This window comes from Hirundo rustica, chromosome 8 (assembly GCF_015227805.2).
Source record: "Hirundo rustica isolate bHirRus1 chromosome 8, bHirRus1.pri.v3, whole genome shotgun sequence".
Classification (NCBI taxonomy): domain Eukaryota; kingdom Metazoa; phylum Chordata; class Aves; order Passeriformes; family Hirundinidae; genus Hirundo; species Hirundo rustica.
In genome coordinates, this window is record NC_053457.1 from 7,033,903 (window position 1) to 7,052,191 (window position 18,289).

The window sequence follows — 18,289 nt, forward strand, 5'->3', positions numbered from 1 at the left end:
TATATTGTACCAAGTTAGGAGAGGAGGAAGGATCACATATATGAATGTATGGCCACAGTGGAATGGGCCACGTTAGAAAATGACAGGGAATTCCATGGATTAAACAAGGTGCAACAGGGAATAGTTCATCTCCACAAAAGAGTTGGATTTAACGTGTTTGGGGTTGTTCTAACTATTCAGCAGCAAACCATACAGATCCCTTCCTGGCTTGCTTGAGGGAGAAGTCTGCCCTGGCTACAGTTCTCCAGACTAGCATTTAGAAACTTTTAAAAGCATTTACTAAGTGGTTTGAAGCAGGTAAAAAAAAAAAATAACACACGCAGCCAGTTATTCTGCCTTCCTGCTCATGTTTGCTGTTCTGCATGAGAAAGGAAAAGTGTTTTCCTCACTTCTGCCCTCTGGGGCTTGTATATATCTGTGGGGAAGCTGCCTAAATCATGGGGATTTCCAGAGATCCGCTGAGCTTTCTCCTTCTCTAGGTAGCAAAGCACCTCTGGCTGATTGTTGGTACAACTGTGCAGAAGCAGTGAGGAGGCTTGAGGGTGATTCTGCGTGGGGAAATATTAACTACCGATTGGATTTTTTAAGCAAAATCCTCAAGGTCATGCCCTGCTGAATGACTGCTCCCTTTTTCCCCACCCCCTCCTTCTTTCTCCATCTCTTTCTCTCCAGTTGGGCTTTCATATCCTGTGCAAGAGCAGTGGTGCAGATCTGTGATGGTGATCCTTTTTGCACAAGCTGAATGTTTCAGAAAGCCTTGCCTTTGTGCCAGGAATGCTTCTATCTTTCTTTTTTCCTGTCCCAAGACAATATTTAGCAAATGCCTAATCTTAATCTTGCTTAGCTGTTGTTGGTTTTGTTGATGAAGAACTACTGAATTCCTAGAGCATTTATATGTTTGCTCTTAGGTGTTTCCAGTTCTGTGTGCCCTTTCATTTAAGCACATGTATACAGTTTTAAGAAGATAAAACCCTCTCAGAAGAGGAAGCAGCTGGGTTTACTCACTTTGGAAAATTTTATGTTCTCATGGCATTCTTGTAAAGGTGTGTGGAAGTAGGTATTTAAATTGGACTTTGGTCTGTTTTTCAGTCGGGCCTAACTCCAATCCATGTTGCTGCCTTCATGGGACATGTAAATATTGTATCGCAGCTAATGCATCACGGAGCATCCCCCAACACTACCAATGTGGTGAGTCACAGCTTTCCTTTCAGCGAGGCAGCACTGGGAATGCATGATAATATCTGGGAGCAGTACTGGGGTCAAGTGCCTAATTCTGCTGTCCACCATCCACCTCCATAGCACCTGTGGCTGGAGTCACGGGAAAGTGCAGCCTGCTGATCCCTACTTGGGAGATGCTTGGCAGGTTGAGGAAATTTCCAAAGGGGCTGTGACCCTAAGCAGTCTCTAATTTCTTGATTTTCTGAAGTAAAGAATGAGAACGTACTGTAGCTTCCCAGCTGTAATTTTTGAGATCTGTGCTTGACTGTTGAGCACTCTTTTCCCAAGACCCCGGGGGTCTGCCATTTAAGGAAAGTTCCACAGGCTGCAGCAGATTGTGGGGACATATTGCCTGTGTCCATCCGGCCGTCCGAGCGCGCTCTTCTGCTGGCCGTGTGCTGCGTGCCCCAAGGCTCCCGGCGTGTGTGTAAAAACTGAACTTGTTCTTAGATGGGTGTCTCAAAGTTGGGAAGCGGAAGAGAAGCAGAAGCTTGTTGATCCTCGTTAACAGTTTGGCCTCCTTTTCACTTTCCGTACGCAGGTGCGGCTAGAAGACAGTATTTTGTAAAAGTCTTCGCCTGCTAATTCTAATAAATTACTTAAAAATGCAACACCTTTTGTTAATTAGCAGGTGCTTGAATCTAAAAGCATATTGATACCCAAAAATGTAGAACCCACTTGCCCTCCTGAATTGTTTTGGTTTTCTTGGATTTGTCTTTCATTGAGTCCCTGAAGCTTTAAATGAATGTACTCAGTAATGACTTTTTTTTCCTTCTTGTTCAATCGCCTCAGTTCTTGTCAGATAACAAATGATAGTAGGGGCATAAGGCATTACAGAAAGAAAGCCAAATATATGTGTGCCTGAATATACAAAACTTGAAATATATTTTTTACTAAATTCAGCTCTATTTAAAAGGACGTCGTTTTTAACATTGCTAATAAAATGCTACTAATATAAAAATTGCACTGTCTCTTTTCAGAAAAAAATAATGACAGAGGCACTACTGAGTTGGGAAACTGACCCTGCAATAAATTGCTTTGCAGCACACAGTGACAGTTCAAATATTGATTGAATCCTCACATCTCACAGACAACTGTCTTGGTTTGGAAAGACACGTGTCTGCTAAGGAAGGCAGGAGCCTTCTTGGAATGGAGAGTGTAAACCCCCCTCCCTCTGAATTATTGTAATTTTTAAATTAAGGGGCTTTCAGGCAAAGATATGGGAATAGGAATGATAGTTCTTTACTAGGAAAATTAAAGTAAAAATGTAGTAGTACAAAAAAGCAAGCAAACAAAAAAATAAAACACTGACAGAATCAGAATACAGCCTGATACCCTGTTGGTCAGGGTGTTTGTAGCAGTGCAATCAAGTCCTCCTGGAGTGACAGGTGTGCTTTTGTTGGAGCAGAGATGATCCTGTAGAAGGGTGTAGTTTTCCTCTGAAAGTCCAGCGGTGGTGCATTGGGTTCAGTGTTCCTCTGGCAATCCAGTGCAAACAGGCTGTGCTGGTGTTCTGAATCTCAGGTTTTATCCAGGTAGGAATGTTTGGCTCCTCCCCCTGGGTGGAGCATCTCCCAATGGGATGATGTAATTGTGTCAGTGATGCCATGAGCCTCGATGGCCCATGAACAGCAGATATCCCCTGGAGGGAGGATGGGTCATGGAAAAGATAAAGAACACTGCCCCACCTGGTTTGAACGGATGGTTATAGAATACATACCCCTGGTGACACTTTGCACTGCAACGCAACACAACAACTACAGCAGAGTTTTCTAGTGGAGATCATTCTGAGCGGGGTCGCTGGTATTTCTGTGTTTACGAAACACGCTGGTGTTTGTTCTTCCTGCAGTGTGGTTTTAACTCTTTTCTGTTTATGCTGCTGCCTGCAGAGAGGAGAGACAGCGCTGCACATGGCAGCCAGAGCTGGCCAGACAGAGGTCGTCCGGTACCTGGTACAAAACGGAGCCCAGGTGGAGGCGAAGGCCAAGGTGAGGAGATGGCCCAGGCGTAACAAACTTGGATGATCTGTACTGAACAAAGCAAGGACTCACATTCACCTGGTGTGTGTCCTTCAGGACAAGGAAGAGGTGAAGCCAAGCCTTTGTGATGCCCACTGATGCTTTGTTTTGTACCCTCTTACTGTAGCCATGAGTGATCTGTAAGAGACAAGGCAGAAGGTGTCAGGTTGATACCATCCCGGTTTTTAATGTAAATTATCATGTGTTTGAAGAGTTCTGTTTTGAAGTGGGACTTAAGGAAGTAGAGGAATTCTTCAAATCTGCTTTTATTTCAGCAGAGCTGGAAGCCCCCAGCTTCTGGCATCTCCTGTCATGTCCCTAAAGCAACAGCCTGCATGTATTCAAAAATAGTTAGACTTCTAAAGAACACCATCTAAAGGAAGGAGGCACAGTGAGGGGATGTAGCAGAGGGCTGGAAAGAAGGAACAGGTCTTATAGAAACAATTGCAGTTGAGGAAGGTGAGGGTGGAGGAAAAAGAAATGGTCAAGAGGCATGAAAGAACATACAAAATTATGGAAGTCAAAGAATTCCAGGAAACAGGCAGGGCAAGGAGATAAATGGATGCAATAAATAGCAGTTTTAATAGGTAAACTCAGGAAATATTTTCCCCCAAATGGTGATAAGATAGATATATAACCTAAAAAAAACCAAACTCTTTTTCGTTGTGAAATTATCTGTGAATTGGGTCACAAATAAGTTTGCTGTTAAGATTATCTACTTTTAAGGAACTCTGACTAAATATTTATAGCTGATACACTTTATATATGCAAGGAGCCTGACAATAGAACTGATTCATGCGGTTTGTAAATCTCCAAAGACAGTCTTGAAAGTGAACAGCTCATGCTCAGAAGCAGTCATGCAAATATTTTCTGAGTAAATTCACAGAATGATTTAATTTGTGCAAACTGCCATTGCCTGTGATCAGTTTGTTATCATAAATAACAACTAAATGCAAGCAGTAGATAATACACCAGTGCTAACATCAGCTGTGAGAAATTTGTGGGAAACGGGTGCAAACTGGAATCATTTAAGAACCATGAAGATGCTCCCCCAGTCAGAGGGGAATTGCCCTGCAGAGGAGCAGCGTTTATATCCTGGCACGCTCCCATCCTAAATCCAGAGGTGTAAAATCACTCTTGTAGGATGGGCATGAGGCCCCTTGAAGAGAACAGCCCAGAACTGCAGGACATGGGGTAGCAGTGCTCGAAAGGAAGGAAATTCAGCAGGGAAAGATGGGGAGAGGAAGATGCTTGGCCACACTGTTGTGACAGTGTGCGTAATCCAAAGATTGTACAGCAGAAAAGGGGGATGACAAAAACACAAAACCAAACAATAAAGAGGTGAGAAATTACCTCTTAAATGCTCAGAACCAAGGTCACAACACCCTAATATTTTCGGTGAAGGAGAAGAAACCATGAAATTCATGACGGGGAAACACCTGTACTTAAAGCTATTCAGATTATTGTCTTCTGACTGAGAATTAGAAAGTGACAATTAACTTTCACACCATGCTCTATCATCAGTTACATCTATGGAAAAGTTAACTGCAAAATACCAAACAATCATTCAGCAGTTAAAAAAGCACAAAAATAATGATACTTTTATGCAAGTTTCCAGGCAATAATTGATTGAGCTATTAAATCTTGCTGTGAAACATAAAAGAGGTCAGGATGTGAGCACTGGCTTTGTTTTTAGAAAGGTCTGCAAAGCAAAGTGAGGCAAATCCAGATAAGGAATAAAATTGACACATTTATTAACTTTAATGGATTATGACGCTGTCTGGAATGTTTTGTGAGGCGCCAACAAAGAGCAAGCTCTCTTTATGATATGACAGAGAAAGCCAGTGTGCCACATTCACTAGCTAAGCCTTCAGTAGAGTTAACGCTCCTCTGCAGTTTTGAAAAGTGACAGAATGTGGGCAGCTCTTTCATGTCCCAGTGAGAGGTGCAGTTCTCTCATGCAGGCCTGTGCTGTTCCCTCTGTGTTTAGGATGACCAAACGCCGCTGCACATTTCTGCCCGCCTGGGGAAAGCAGACATTGTGCAGCAGCTGCTGCAGCAGGGAGCATCTCCCAACGCAGCCACCACGTCAGGCTACACACCCCTGCACCTTTCTGCCCGGGAAGGGCACGAAGATGTGGCTTCTGTTCTTTTGGATCATGGTGCATCTCTGTCTATCATCACCAAGGTAAGCAAGCTGCAGGAGTGACAGCTCAAATCCTAAAACAATCCTGCAGCTTGTGAACGGAATGCTGCAAGAGTCATGTATGCACGCTCACACATAAGTGTGAGCTACGTTTTATTAAAAGGGAACAAAGCTTCAGGCTTGTACCTCAGGACCTGATTTATAACACAGCCCAGTGATCAGACCTACATTCTCTTGGAATGGGAGGAATGCAGGGCAGAAATTCCAAGCTGGTGTTGATAGGCTTGCCCTTGGGTCTTCAGTAGTGTGAAGAAAGGAACCATTCCCTTGTTTAATGTAGATAGGGCTTTGCCTTGCAAGAGAAGGGCCTCCAGACCCCACAGGGCAATTGGGAATCTGCAGACTTGCTGCCTGTACTCAGGACTTGTAAGGGGGTGGTTGGAAACAACTGCATCCTTACAGATCAGAGACAAACCTTGCACTGAGAAAGAGTGCCCAGGGCTGCTATATTACTGCTTTCTCTTACAGAAAGGATTTACTCCACTACATGTGGCTGCAAAGTACGGGAAAATTGAGGTAGCCAACCTCCTGCTTCAGAAGAATGCATCTCCTGATGCTGCTGGAAAGGTAGGACAGAAGAAACCACTGCCACTATATTTCTAACCAGATAATATTTTATTGATGTCCTCCTACCAACTTACCATCACACTAGTATCCACAGCCTGGGTCTAGCTGGAATTGGTTTCATCTGGTATTGCAGTCCCTGCTGGTGCCAAGAGCCAGCAAACTCTTGACAAAGTGACTTTTATTGTCATTAATTGATAACAAAGTGATGTGCTCTGGGTTCACATCCAGGGGAACAGAGACAAACCATTCCCCTGTCCTCCTACCCAGACTATTTACAGTCCTTATCAGAGTATTTGGGTAGCTGGCTCTGCTTCCCCAGGTCTCATGATGGGGAGGGGGGTGGGGGGCGAAGGCCAACAGGACCTCAAGCTTTTAAAACCAGCCCAGCTTGGACTTTTACAGATGCAAGGGGCAGTTTACTTATCCAGGCAGTAAAAGGAAAACATTGCCAAGGGTGTGACCTCCTTGCCCTGGGGGCAGCACAGTTATGTGCATCTCCGTTCATCTTCCCTGGGAAAAGTGAATGGGGCTTTCACAGCTCAGGAAGGATTTCCAAATTTATTTTATTTTTTTTGATTCTAAAAATTCCCAAAGGCTCTGGGTACGTGAATGAGTAACAAATGTGTTTTTTCACCTTATCTGCTGGAATTTTCCAAACTCCCGAGTTTCCCCTGGAGAGAGTCTGTAACAGCACTTGTTTGTTCTGCATGTGTTTTTAGAGCGGTTTAACACCACTGCATGTAGCTGCACACTATGATAATCAAAAAGTGGCCCTCCTCCTGTTGGACCAGGGAGCTTCACCTCATGCCTCTGCCAAGGTACAAGTACTGGCCACTCTGGGGGAACAATACCCAGGCTTTTTATGTCCCTTTATTCCCTGTCTCCTTTGTTCCGTGTTCTTTCTAGGCTGTGTGTGTTTGCAGTTACAGGAGGCTCAGTGACCTTGTATGTTAAAGTCTCACATCCACATAAAGCTGCTAGAATAATCCTGCAATGAATAAAATAGCAATTAAACAAAGCAAAAAAAGATGCAGAAACACTTTAAATCACCAGTTTCAGTCCCAGAAAATACTGAGCCTTGCTTTGATTTGTCCAGCATCTTCAGTAACTTCTTCAAGCTGGCCAACTTTGTACCATTCCATCTTAAGACTTGTGCAGGGCAAGCTTAGGGTTAAAGCCCAGCTATGCAGGGGTACTTCTGTTTGTGCCACAGGATGACATCTGAGGTGAGATAAGTTTCTCAGCACAGAGTATGTAATTATTCATGTGCTTCACAATGCTTCTCCCCAGTGTAAGTGGACTGTCAAGATATAAAACTAGTCACAGCCCTGCTTTGATTGTAATTTAGTGTAGGCAAGACAATACCTACTGTAAGGTTTCAGAAGATATGAAAGATGTAAATTTATTCTGGTAGTGCACAGAATGCAGAGAATTTAGAGAAGTTTAAACTGTCTATTCCTTTTGTGGATCCCAGTTTAAGTATGGGATGGATAAATACTATAATCAATCAAAGTTTAATCGATATTTGAACAAGAACGTTGGGATGGAAGTAGGATGGAAGCATATGTAGGTTAAAGCAGGTGAAGTGCTGTGTAAATATCTCATTTGAGACAAACCAGATAATTTCCTTAAATCCCTGGGGAAAAAAAAAAAAAATGAACAACCCAAAAAACGCCTGTGGAGAAAGGAGAGCAAGTGGAAAAGCCAGGATTGTAGTTAGATGGGCAGTGCTCCTTGGTTGCCTTGCTCTCACACATGGCTGAGTGCAGCCATAGCGCTGGAAGCCTTCTGCATGGCTGAAGGAGAGGATGGAGTGTGCCAGCAGGGTAGGTCCCAGAGCCTGTAGTGCAAGGAGGGAGAAGTTAAATAAACACGGGCTGCCAGCAGCACTGGCGCAGTTTAAAATCAATACTGTCGATAGTGGTGATCTGCCAGAGCGGTGCCCCAGGGGGGAGACTGGGCTGGTCTCTGATCTTTCACTACTGCAGCACAGCATTCTCAAATGCCACTGAGGGAAGAAAGGGCCTTCTGCAGAGGATGAGGAGGCACTGACCCAGTTTTCACTGGAAGAAGCTGCCAGTGGGAGCTGTGCCTCCTCTAGGGGCAGGGATTGCAGCAGCCCCTGCCAAGGGCTTGGGAAGTCCAGACCAAGGTGGAAGCCCTGCAGGCTGTGGTACAGCATTGCACAAACTCATGTGTCGGTTCCTCAGCTTCCCCCTCCGTAACAGAACAGTTCTGCAGCTGCCACTTCAGGCCTCCGAGTGCCAGCTGAAAGTGTGCCTAGAAGAAAGCATTTGTTAGTGTTCTGCAGCAAGTGAGCCACGGCAGCAGCGAGCAGAGCATCAATACAGAATAAAATTAACCATAACATGTTTGTTGCTTCGGGCCCCCACTGTGCGCTCATCCGGAAGATGATGTTGGTAACAGCAGATGATTTCCTCTACTTTTTGTAAATGTGGTCCAGTAAATAAATGTTATGTCACATCTCATCACTGGCTCCACAGTTAGCTTCATCAGTAGTTGCCTTTCCTGTGACACCACTGTCTTTAACACTGATCTTAAGAGTGGCTCATTAGCCAAGCCCAGCAAAATTTGCCTTGAAGAGTGATAAGTGACAGGCTATGGGAAATGGGCATGTCAGAGTACAGTGCTGTGGTACAGTTGTTCTGGTGAACCATTATTCTCTTTCATTGGCAAAAATTGTGCCTAATTTCACGTGCGGCTTATCCCTAATTTGAATTTGGCATCCACTTTAAAGTGCCTTTCTTCCTCGCCATGCCATCCCCAAAGCCTTAGTTTTCCTCTGTCCCTTCATCTTTAACTATTTTCCCTTTTCCACTCTTTTCCCTGGCAAACAGAATAACCCAATACCCTTCCTTTTAAACTTCTCTGTTCCTTTCTCCACCTATTCAGAGTGACAGAGTGCTGCCCTTACGAGGAGAAGATGCAGATTGGGACTGAGCTGAATTTCAGCTTTTATTTTTCAGCTCTCTTTTTGCCTTCTCTTGGCAACCTGCTGTGTCCAATCCACTGAAAGCAATATATGCCCATTTCTGAGGAAAAGGCTTGGAAACTGCATTTGTTGTTTTATGTAACGTGATATGAGCTCCATTTAAAGGAGTTATGTTTTAGCAGACACACAGGATTTAGTGTGTAGTATTTAGGATTTATTAGGCACTCGTGTGGCAGTGGTTGTTTTACATGGCAGTATCATGCAGGAAGTCTAAGGGAGAGGATTGTGTTTGTTTTTCCTGAAGCACTTTATCTTCAAAGTGAAAAACCAGTGGCCATGTGCTTCCTTTATTGATTGTAGCACTGTTTCCTGAGTGTCATTTTCAGATACCTTAGTATCCAAGATCTGAACTGACTCTGAATTGAATTTTGAAGGTTACAGAACCTCTTCCACATGGAACTAGTGCTGTGCATCTCTTGCTGCCAGGTTCCTATTAAAGCCCGCTTGTAATCATTTGTGAGCCCCCATGCATTTATTCCTTGCTCATACCTGCATTGCTCTGCATCTCTTGTGACCTCCCTTCTCTTCAGACCAGCCTTGCTGCCCCATTGGTGCAGGGAGGAGCCCAGGCAGGTGAATGCTCTGTGCATTTAGGTTGATTTTATTGGGCTAATCTGAGATGCAAATGGATTTATGACACCATAGAAAAATAAAAGTGGTTTATGCGCCTTGGGTCTCCTCCCCCCTGACCTTGTCCCTCAGTCACATGTAAACGTCTGCACATTTGTAATTTGCTTGAAAATGAGGGCTAATACATTTGTGAAAGACAGGACGTTCTTGACTAAACAGTCATTGTAATCTGTACCAAAAACTGGTCATACCTCCATCAGAGTTCTGGTGTTTGTGTGCTGATCAGCTGTTCTTTATAGCCATTTATCTGTTTTCTGCCTATCTGTCTTTTCATAGAGTTACAAAAGTGTATCATGCTACAGATACTGCATTTTTATTTTTAGTAGTGGGCTCCCTGGGTACACAGACTGGAAGGAATAAAAAGATAAGGAATGCATGACTCTATATGCTTCAGTTTTCCCTTGATCTGAAAAAAGACCAGCTTGTCAGTAAGGTTTAGGGTAAATGCTGCAAGAAAGGCCATATTTCATGTACATAATGCTTTCATTCACACTGGGAAATGGGAAAAAAACCCAAACAATAACAGCTGTTCTGAGTTATGAGCACACATCCTGCTCTTCTCTTTGTTGAAGATTTTATGTGCATTTAAGGAAAAGGAGCAAATGTCTATGAAACAAAACTCAAGCTCCTATTTCTATAGAATTTCCTTTCCTGAAAAGGTATTTTTTCCCAAATTCGAAAATTTACTTCAGAATCCTCCTCTTTGTAGCAGTACTTTAAAAAAAAACCCAAAAAGATTGCTTAAAGACGAGATACATCGGTTGGTACAGCTTGTTAACGTTGTATTTGACTGCGTTTGACAGAATTTTTAGAACTAACGGCGTAATTATTCTCAGAGTTGGGTAGGTACAGAAAAGTGATTTATGACCGTGTTCAGCGAAGCGCTCTCTGTTGGCAGAACGGTTACACGCCCCTGCACATAGCTGCCAAGAAGAACCAGATGGACATCGCCACCACGCTGCTGGAGTACGGCGCCGACGCCAACGCCGTCACCCGGCAGGGCATCGCCCCCGTGCACCTCGCCTCGCAGGACGGCCACGTGGACATGGTGTCGCTGCTGCTCTCCAGAAATGCCAACGTCAACCTCAGCAACAAGGTCAGTGTCCCCCTGCCCGCGGCTGCGGCTCTGATGAGAAGGAGAGGGACCTGCAATTAAAATTTGCCCGCTGGGATTCTGCGCGTGCTGGAAGCCACTGCAGGTGTCTGAAAGCGCGTCGTCGTCTCTCCTAGCGAAGGGCAGCGTGCCATGTCACACCGAATGAACTGTGTTCTGTAGTGCCCAAGGTTTGGTGATAACACATGCTGCAGTGGAATTCATTAATCCAGCACTGGTTTATGCTAGTCTTCCAAAACATGGCCAGAGAGGAAGCATCTTCTTCCCCACAGGGGCTCCTGGGGCTGGCGCCGATCATTTATCAGCCTCTCTAGGAGTATGCCTGCTCGGTTTTCAATTGTTATGTGTGTAGTTGTAACATTTGTTGTACTTTTTTTTGTTAATTTTTTTTGTATTTGAAACATATTTAGCACTATAATACTTTATAACAAAAAATGTAACCTGCACCAGTGATGGTAACAAATATTACCACCTAATGGTAACAGCTGACTGGTCCAGGGATGGTGACTTTTTAAATGGGATAATAGCAGCAACCTTGTCTGAGATTTTGTTCCTTTACATAAGTGATTCTTCCTCCCCAGGGTATGTTTCTTAGCCCACGGTGACTTTTGGTGTAATTTCTCCTGGTGGTAGGAAAGTTGATGTATTTTATTTCATGTGTGAATTCATAGGCTATTAAGTCTGCTCTTACAGTAATGTTTCTAGCAAATGTGCATCCTTAATTCTTTAAAGGCCCCACTAGACATTCTTATGTGACATTGTCAAGTGCAGTTTCAGTATGGATTTTTGTGGCTAGACTAGAGAGGCAATAGAATTTTTTTTTTTTTTTTTTTTTTTTTTTTTTTTTTTTTTTTTTTTCATGGAAAATATTTCTTATTCTCATCAGGTAGGGAGAGTCAGTATCCTCTCAAGCAGTGGGTGTTCCTGCACAGGGCTGCTGTGTTTTCCTACTACTTCTACCTTTCCAATTTGATTACTTGTGGGTCCTCCTTCAGAAAACTTCTCTCGCAGATGAGGATTTTTTTTCCCCCCACAAGTCTCAATTGTGTGTGGGCTTATGCAGTGTAGGATGGACTTTGTATCCCCAGAGGGAAATCTGCCATGTGCATGGCCTGCATCCATTTGCTATCCCATTTTTCTGCTGGGGCTAATACAGGGAGCGTGATTGAAGTGCTTGGCACTTTGATTCAGTGCCACCAGAGGTTAATTACCTGCAGCATCCTTCAATCTGTGCAGCTGTAATCTCCAGTTTCTCGTTGTGCTGATAACACCACCTTTGGGGAGTAGTTCCCCTCCATACTCTCTCAGGGATGCACATTTCCTCAGAGCACAGCACCTCCACACTCAAAGCCACATGTTTGAAGCCCACTGACTTCTGAGTTTTGCAATAAAAAGAGCATTTATTTCTTCAGGACCCACAGAATGGTTTGGAGCTGCACACTTGGAGCCCCCATACTGAGCACTTATTAAATCTTTTTAGAAGGTTTGGCCATTAATATCTAGGCTCCATTAGGTAGTTTATAGTTGGTTACTGTTAGATATTTGTTTAGGTGACCCACCTAAGCTGTGTTATCATCAGGATTGCATCTTGGAGTGAAATGCAGTGGGGCACTCAGAATAACTGGCCTTGGCAGGGAGTGCAACTGTGGATATGGATTTGGCTTCAAGGGTAGGAAACTTAGTGAATGTTCCTGCCTGATGTGACAGCTGCTACCACTTGCTCTTCTGTCCTTGGTGCTAAAGGCAGTTCATTTTCTCTGACAGGAGAGAAAATGAACCATAATTTGCAAGTAAAGGATATTCTTTCTCATTCCTAACAACATCTCCTCAGCAGATTCTCTCTCTTTCCCCTTTTATCTTCTACCTCTATTACGTGGCAGAAAGTTTCATAGTTTTCTGAGGTTTTAAGGATATTTAGATTTTGAGTTTTAAATAAGAAAAGTTACTATCAGTGTGCATTTTCTATCAAGTCTGTATACTCCCTGAGCAGAGAGAAGTGGGCCTGATCTCAGAGAAATGCAGTTTTATTCTTTTGTGTTTGGGTCTGAAAATGATCAAGTAGAGGAGTAAAACATAAGGATATAACTGAGTGAGTGTAAAAACTTGCAGAAGTGTAAATATTGAATCATTATTCAATATTGCTCCTGAAGTCTGACTCATTATAAGGAAGTAAATTAGGAGGTAAAAAATGCTATGTGACTTTTCCTTAAAGTGCTCTGGTTTGCTATCCCACTGCATGGAGAAACATTCCTTGTCTTAAAGAAACATCATCCTCCTGGCTTTTGAATTGTACATCCCTGCAGATCAAGAGTGTGATTACAAAGCACCTTACACAGTGAAAGTGGAATGTGTAACTTCTTTAAATTTGGTGGGATGTTTAGAGTCTTATTGATACCCGAATTTGCATTTTAGTGGTCACGTGCCTCCTCTGGAGATTGTTACTTGCTGTTTCTGATTTACAGAGTGGACTGACGCCCCTCCACCTGGCTGCCCAAGAGGACAGGGTCAATGTAGCAGAGGTTCTGGTTAACCAGGGAGCTGCTGTTGATGCACAGACAAAGGTATGAACGCCATTGTCACACAAAATATTTCCTTGCAGGACTAGGAATTGATTTCAGGGTGAAACTGAAATCACAGGAGAGAAACATTCCTTGTAAGAAATGGCTGCAGAATACATTCTGAAAACTGAAGATAGGTAAACTTGGGTGTTTAATGTCATGCTCAGCCTTGGAGCAGTAAGCTTATTTCTCACCAAATATTTAGATCAATACAGGTTTAGGCTGTTTCCTATTGTTGTGCTTCACTGAAGGTAAGAGGGATTGATCTAGTTTTAGAGTAAGGAAACTGTTATCTAATATGAAATACATATATGCAGTGGTGGTCCATATCAAATTTACTTGCCTAAAAATAGTTTTGCCTAAATATTTGGACTCCTAAAGAAGAGATCTGGATTTTCAAGGTGCTTGGGGATGGCTTTTGAGACCCACAGCGATGACACTTCCCACTTCACAGTACTGCTTTTTAAGATCCATATCCTGAAGCAAAGACCCTTTGCAGAAATGGTTTTATGCTCCCTAATGGTGTACAGTGCTCAGAATTTAAGGACAATGATCTCTGTGTTGATTACACTTACATTCCTCGTGCATTGTCTGGATCTTGGAGGCATTCCTCTAGCTGGGCAAGAAATCAGTTGAGATCAAATACCTGGGCTGTAGCGGATCAAATCAGCCAAATGAATCAGGTCTCACCATCTGACCTGCACTCTTTTGCAGGGTAGTAGCTTTCACAGCTCCTCTGCTAGGTGTGTGCCACGAGTTGGGTGCTGTGCTTGCATCCCAGGAATGTCCAGTTGTGTCAGACTGTCCAGCAAGATTATCACATTACACTGACAGCTCAGAAAGGGCTGAGTCCACCATCATGTCTGGCTGCAGCTCAGCTGATTATAATCTGTGGCAGAGGGAAAAGTCATTGTTACCTGATTTCTCTACAGCGTAGTTCCAACTGTACCCAGCTACTGATTTCAATAATGTCGTCCTGACACAAACCTGAAATAGTTTTGCTAAAATCCCAGGAGCTTTTCCAGGTTTATACTTTGGTAACATGTCCTCAGCCTGTATTTTAAAGATGAATCAGTCAGGGTTCTTATCTGCCAGATCACCCAGTAGCCGATGCAGCCTGCCCTGGTTCATTCTTTGCTCAATTTCCTCAGATGAATGTGGTTGTCTTCCTAGAGAGAGTTTCTACCTGGTTCTGGTTTCGGTAGCAGGGCATTGCAGAACCTGTTCTTTTAACTTGGTCAGAGCTGAATCACCTGCCAGGCCATACAGCTTGTGTGAGTGTTTTCCTCTGCCCCCTGTGCCGTGCTCTCGTCTGTCCCACAAATAGCAAGCAGTCTAAGGAGACATTTATATTGACAGGTGCAGGCAGATGCACGTGTTTGCTTTGCTGGCTCTCTGGTGTCCAAACAGGATCCCATTCTGGGCTGCTGTGGCCTTTTAGTCACATTAGGGTGGTGGAAACCTCTGAAGTGCTGTCACAGCTGAGAGGCAGGCAGGGCATGTCCGCTGGCTCCCAGGGACAGCCTGGCGCAGCTGCAGGAGCTCTGTACCCAGCTTCAGGCCTGGCAACGTGGTGGAGCAGGCAAGTGACTCTGTAGAGACACATGGAAAAGGGGCTTCAGCTTGTTCCTCTGTGTGGAGCTGGATTTCTTCATCGTGTCTCTGAAAACTGACCTATTCATTAGGTAAAATGGGGGGAGCATACAGTCATGTTTGGCTGTGTGCAAGGTGAATCCTGTCACCGGTAACAGTCTTACAATTTTAAAGAAGACAGAAGTAAATCCCTTGTTGTTCACCCTCATTCCTCAGTTACAGATGAGGTAACTGGTGTGAATAAAGAATAGTTTCCCAGTACACTCTTGTTTCCGTGGGACTGCCCCATAATTGTTAGGAAGTGGCTCAGGGACTCGTAAGTCAGGTGAAGTCATGTTGTATTTAAGCAGGACTACTTTAGGGTGTAAGAAATCACCTGTCTGGGGAAATTCTCCATCCTGTAGGCTTCTGTAGGGAAGGACACCCACAACAGCTTGTCCTCCTGTCCACCCTACGAGTTAATCCTCCCTGCTGTAGGGCACTGTCTGCTCCTTGGGAAATGAGTGCCCACATGCCTTGCAGGATTCTGTTAGAGTGGAATGAGCTCGGTGCTTATGCACTGGCATGAGCTTGGTGCTTTTCCACTGGCTTCTGCAGGGTCCCATCTGCTGGGTTTGTGCAGCAGCGAGCCCTCCAGGCTGCACAGGGTCAGCCACACGGAGTTTGTCTGCCAGATAGCCGCTCGCTGCCGCCTGCGATGTAAGGAAAGTGCCAGTGCAGTACCGGGGGTTTTAGCAGGGAATGGTTTCTGGATAAACTGATGATCAATCACCTCGAGTTCCTTAGGAAGGGACTGAAAAACCCTGAGTTTCTACAATGAATGGAAAATGTTACGCCGTAAGAGCGCCCATGCTTTGACCTCGTGTTCTATCCAGGTGAAGGTTAGATGATTGGCTTGCAGAGCAGCAGCTCCGTAGTTACGAGCTCTCCCATTTAGATGGATTAACTGTACACACTGCCTCTAAAACCAGAGGCATTGGGGACGAGATAAGCAACAGCTGAGTTGGCTTTGGAGGCACTGTTGCTATGCTTGCGTGTTTGCACGATCCTGTCCAGCATGTCCAGTTGGGTTCATTCCTTTGGACATACAGCAGCAGAGATGTGGCCATCCGTGCCTTAAAAGTCACTGAAGCAGCACAGCTCACAGTGACATTATACTGGGGATCTCTGCTACCAGCAGTGTCACCACTGACCTTCTGTTTCACATCCAGGTGCTTTTCTTACCTCAGCTTTTGGGGCGTGGATGATTGTTCAGTGGCACTTTTTTTGGTTGGTTTTATTCATTAATTTTCCCTCCTCATCACATTTCTCATTAAGGATAAGCAAGCACAGGTTGTGTCACTCCAGCACAGTACCTGTCAACAGGGGGAGAACATTCCATGTCATTTAACTTAATATCACTGGGTCATTGAACTCTTGAGTAGGGACCAATGAACTATCATCTTCCTCGTCTGGTACATGTTCTTTAGTCATCATTTATATATAACTTACCCTCCCTGTGAAAACATCTAGAGTCTGCAGTTCTGACACACGGGAGTTCTGACCCTGCTCACGCTCTGAGGGCTGCACACACTTTGGGGAGTTTTCAGGTGGTTAAAGGAGAAGATAGGGCAGAAACACATTTTTCATCTTGAAGCTGTAGCAGGGAAGAAAAACCATCCAGTATTGCAAAAAATCGCTTGTACAGGGGATTAGTCTGTATGATGAAGATCACTTCTGGCTGTATAACTTATGAGCGTTTTCGAAATTGCTCTCAGAAGTGAGCACTTGCATCTGTGAGTCTCTCTTGGGGTGGTTTCCCTCCCAAGAATTTTTTTTTCCTGACCTTTGTAGTAGAAAAAGGCATGAAAAGAAGAATAGCTGCTGGTTATGAAGTCCATTCATTAATAGCGTTGTGGGATCCTTCTGGTTTTGCTGCATCAATTAACTAAATAGCCTTTAATCCCAGAGCTGCAGGAGTCTAAATCAATGCTGAAGTGTAAACAACATGGGTGTAGCAGGCCAGAACTAGTGCCTGAGAGGCCATAAGGCTGCTCCTACCACTTGAAAATGAGATTTTGTTACGTGGTTTAAACTCAGCCACATTAGAAAATACACTTCAGGTGGTAAAGTTTGAGGTGCTTCAAAACCCTCCACATTTAAAGAGCTTTAATAAATTAATTTGGTGTTCACAGAAGGCATGTCAGTGTCCTGCAGCAAAGGCAGCAGCTCTTGTCTATTCTGACATTGCATTTGTTTGCCTGAATCTAGGTATGCCGACGAGCTTTTGGTGCTGAAAATGTGCTATGCGGTATCACGCTCAACACAAGGCATGCTCATCCCTTCACAATAATATTGGGAGTCGAAAATCAGTCTGAAGCCATGGCTGCGAGCAGATATCCCTTCTCTGGTGGTCATGCTGAGTGTGAAAAGCTGTCCTGGTACATGTGATGTTGCTTTTGTCTCAGGGCTTTTGTGCTGGTAGTTGGCACGAATAAATATTGTTTCGTGGCTCAGCAGGTCTCCACGTGTCATTTCTCCACTGTTTATCCCATTGGAGAGCGTAGTTGTAGGATACAGCAGCGCTGTGATGGACTGGCAAAGGAAGACAGAGAAAAGTGCTGCTTCAGTCAAGGATGAAAAGCAGGGTTTGGAGCTTTTATTCCAGTGCAAACAGTCACTGCACTGCTCTTGGTGTTGGGCTTCCCCTGGGGGAACTGATGGTCTCTCAGTCCCTGGCTGATGGCTGTCTGGAAAGCCAAAGTATTAAACTGGCTTTTGTTTCTAAAACTGTGGTTTTGGTAGGAGTTAATGGTGGCTGAGAGGTCACGATGTTCTTTTGCAGGTTGAGCTGGGATTTTTATTTCAGATTGATTCAGGTCTGCCTGCTTTGTTCTGACAGGAGCCCCATAGCAGCCTGAGTTCATGACAGCAATCCAGCTTTCCCATTGGAATATCTAATTTTCAGATGCAGGAAGAGTTAAGGAGGAGGCAGGGAAGTGCTATTGAGAAAAATCATTTTCATACAGAACAAACTCTCAAATACAGGTGTCCTCAGTATAACGTCATGGTGCATTATCTGTCTCTCCTTGGCTCTTTGTACGTGCTCAGTTGTTATCAAGATGTTTCTGTGGAAATTTCCGACCTAATAATGTGCAATAATGAACCTTTGCAAGGTATTGCAATGTGTTTGGTCCTGATTCAGCAAAGCAGGGAAGTGTCTGTGTGTGTTCATGTAGGTTTGCCTGTTCCATTCAGTCAGGCCTTTGTGATCTTTGGATCTAAAGCAATTTCTAGCCCTATAAACAATAACACTGTAGCTTCATTGTCTGACATTTACAGCAGAAAAACAAAAACTGAGCAGCTTGAGAGCCAGCAGGACTAGAAAGATGC

General features: G+C 44.1%; 1 protein-coding gene across 7 annotated transcripts in view; it reads left to right on the top strand.

Moving 5' to 3' along the window:
• The window catches only part of ANK3 (ankyrin 3), a 349,693-nt gene that overhangs the window by 242,498 nt on the left and 88,906 nt on the right, over positions 1-18,289 (top strand). For all 7 annotated transcript variants that reach the window (XM_058421436.1, XM_040072042.2, XM_040072038.2 and 4 more), the window contains 7 exons: positions 1,090-1,188; positions 3,108-3,206; positions 5,227-5,424; positions 5,911-6,009; positions 6,729-6,827; positions 10,551-10,748; positions 13,229-13,327. In XM_058421436.1, coding sequence (XP_058277419.1) covers positions 1,090-1,188; positions 3,108-3,206; positions 5,227-5,424; positions 5,911-6,009; positions 6,729-6,827; positions 10,551-10,748; positions 13,229-13,327 — 891 coding nt within the window. The remainder of the gene's footprint in view (positions 1-1,089; positions 1,189-3,107; positions 3,207-5,226; positions 5,425-5,910; positions 6,010-6,728; positions 6,828-10,550; positions 10,749-13,228; positions 13,328-18,289) is intronic.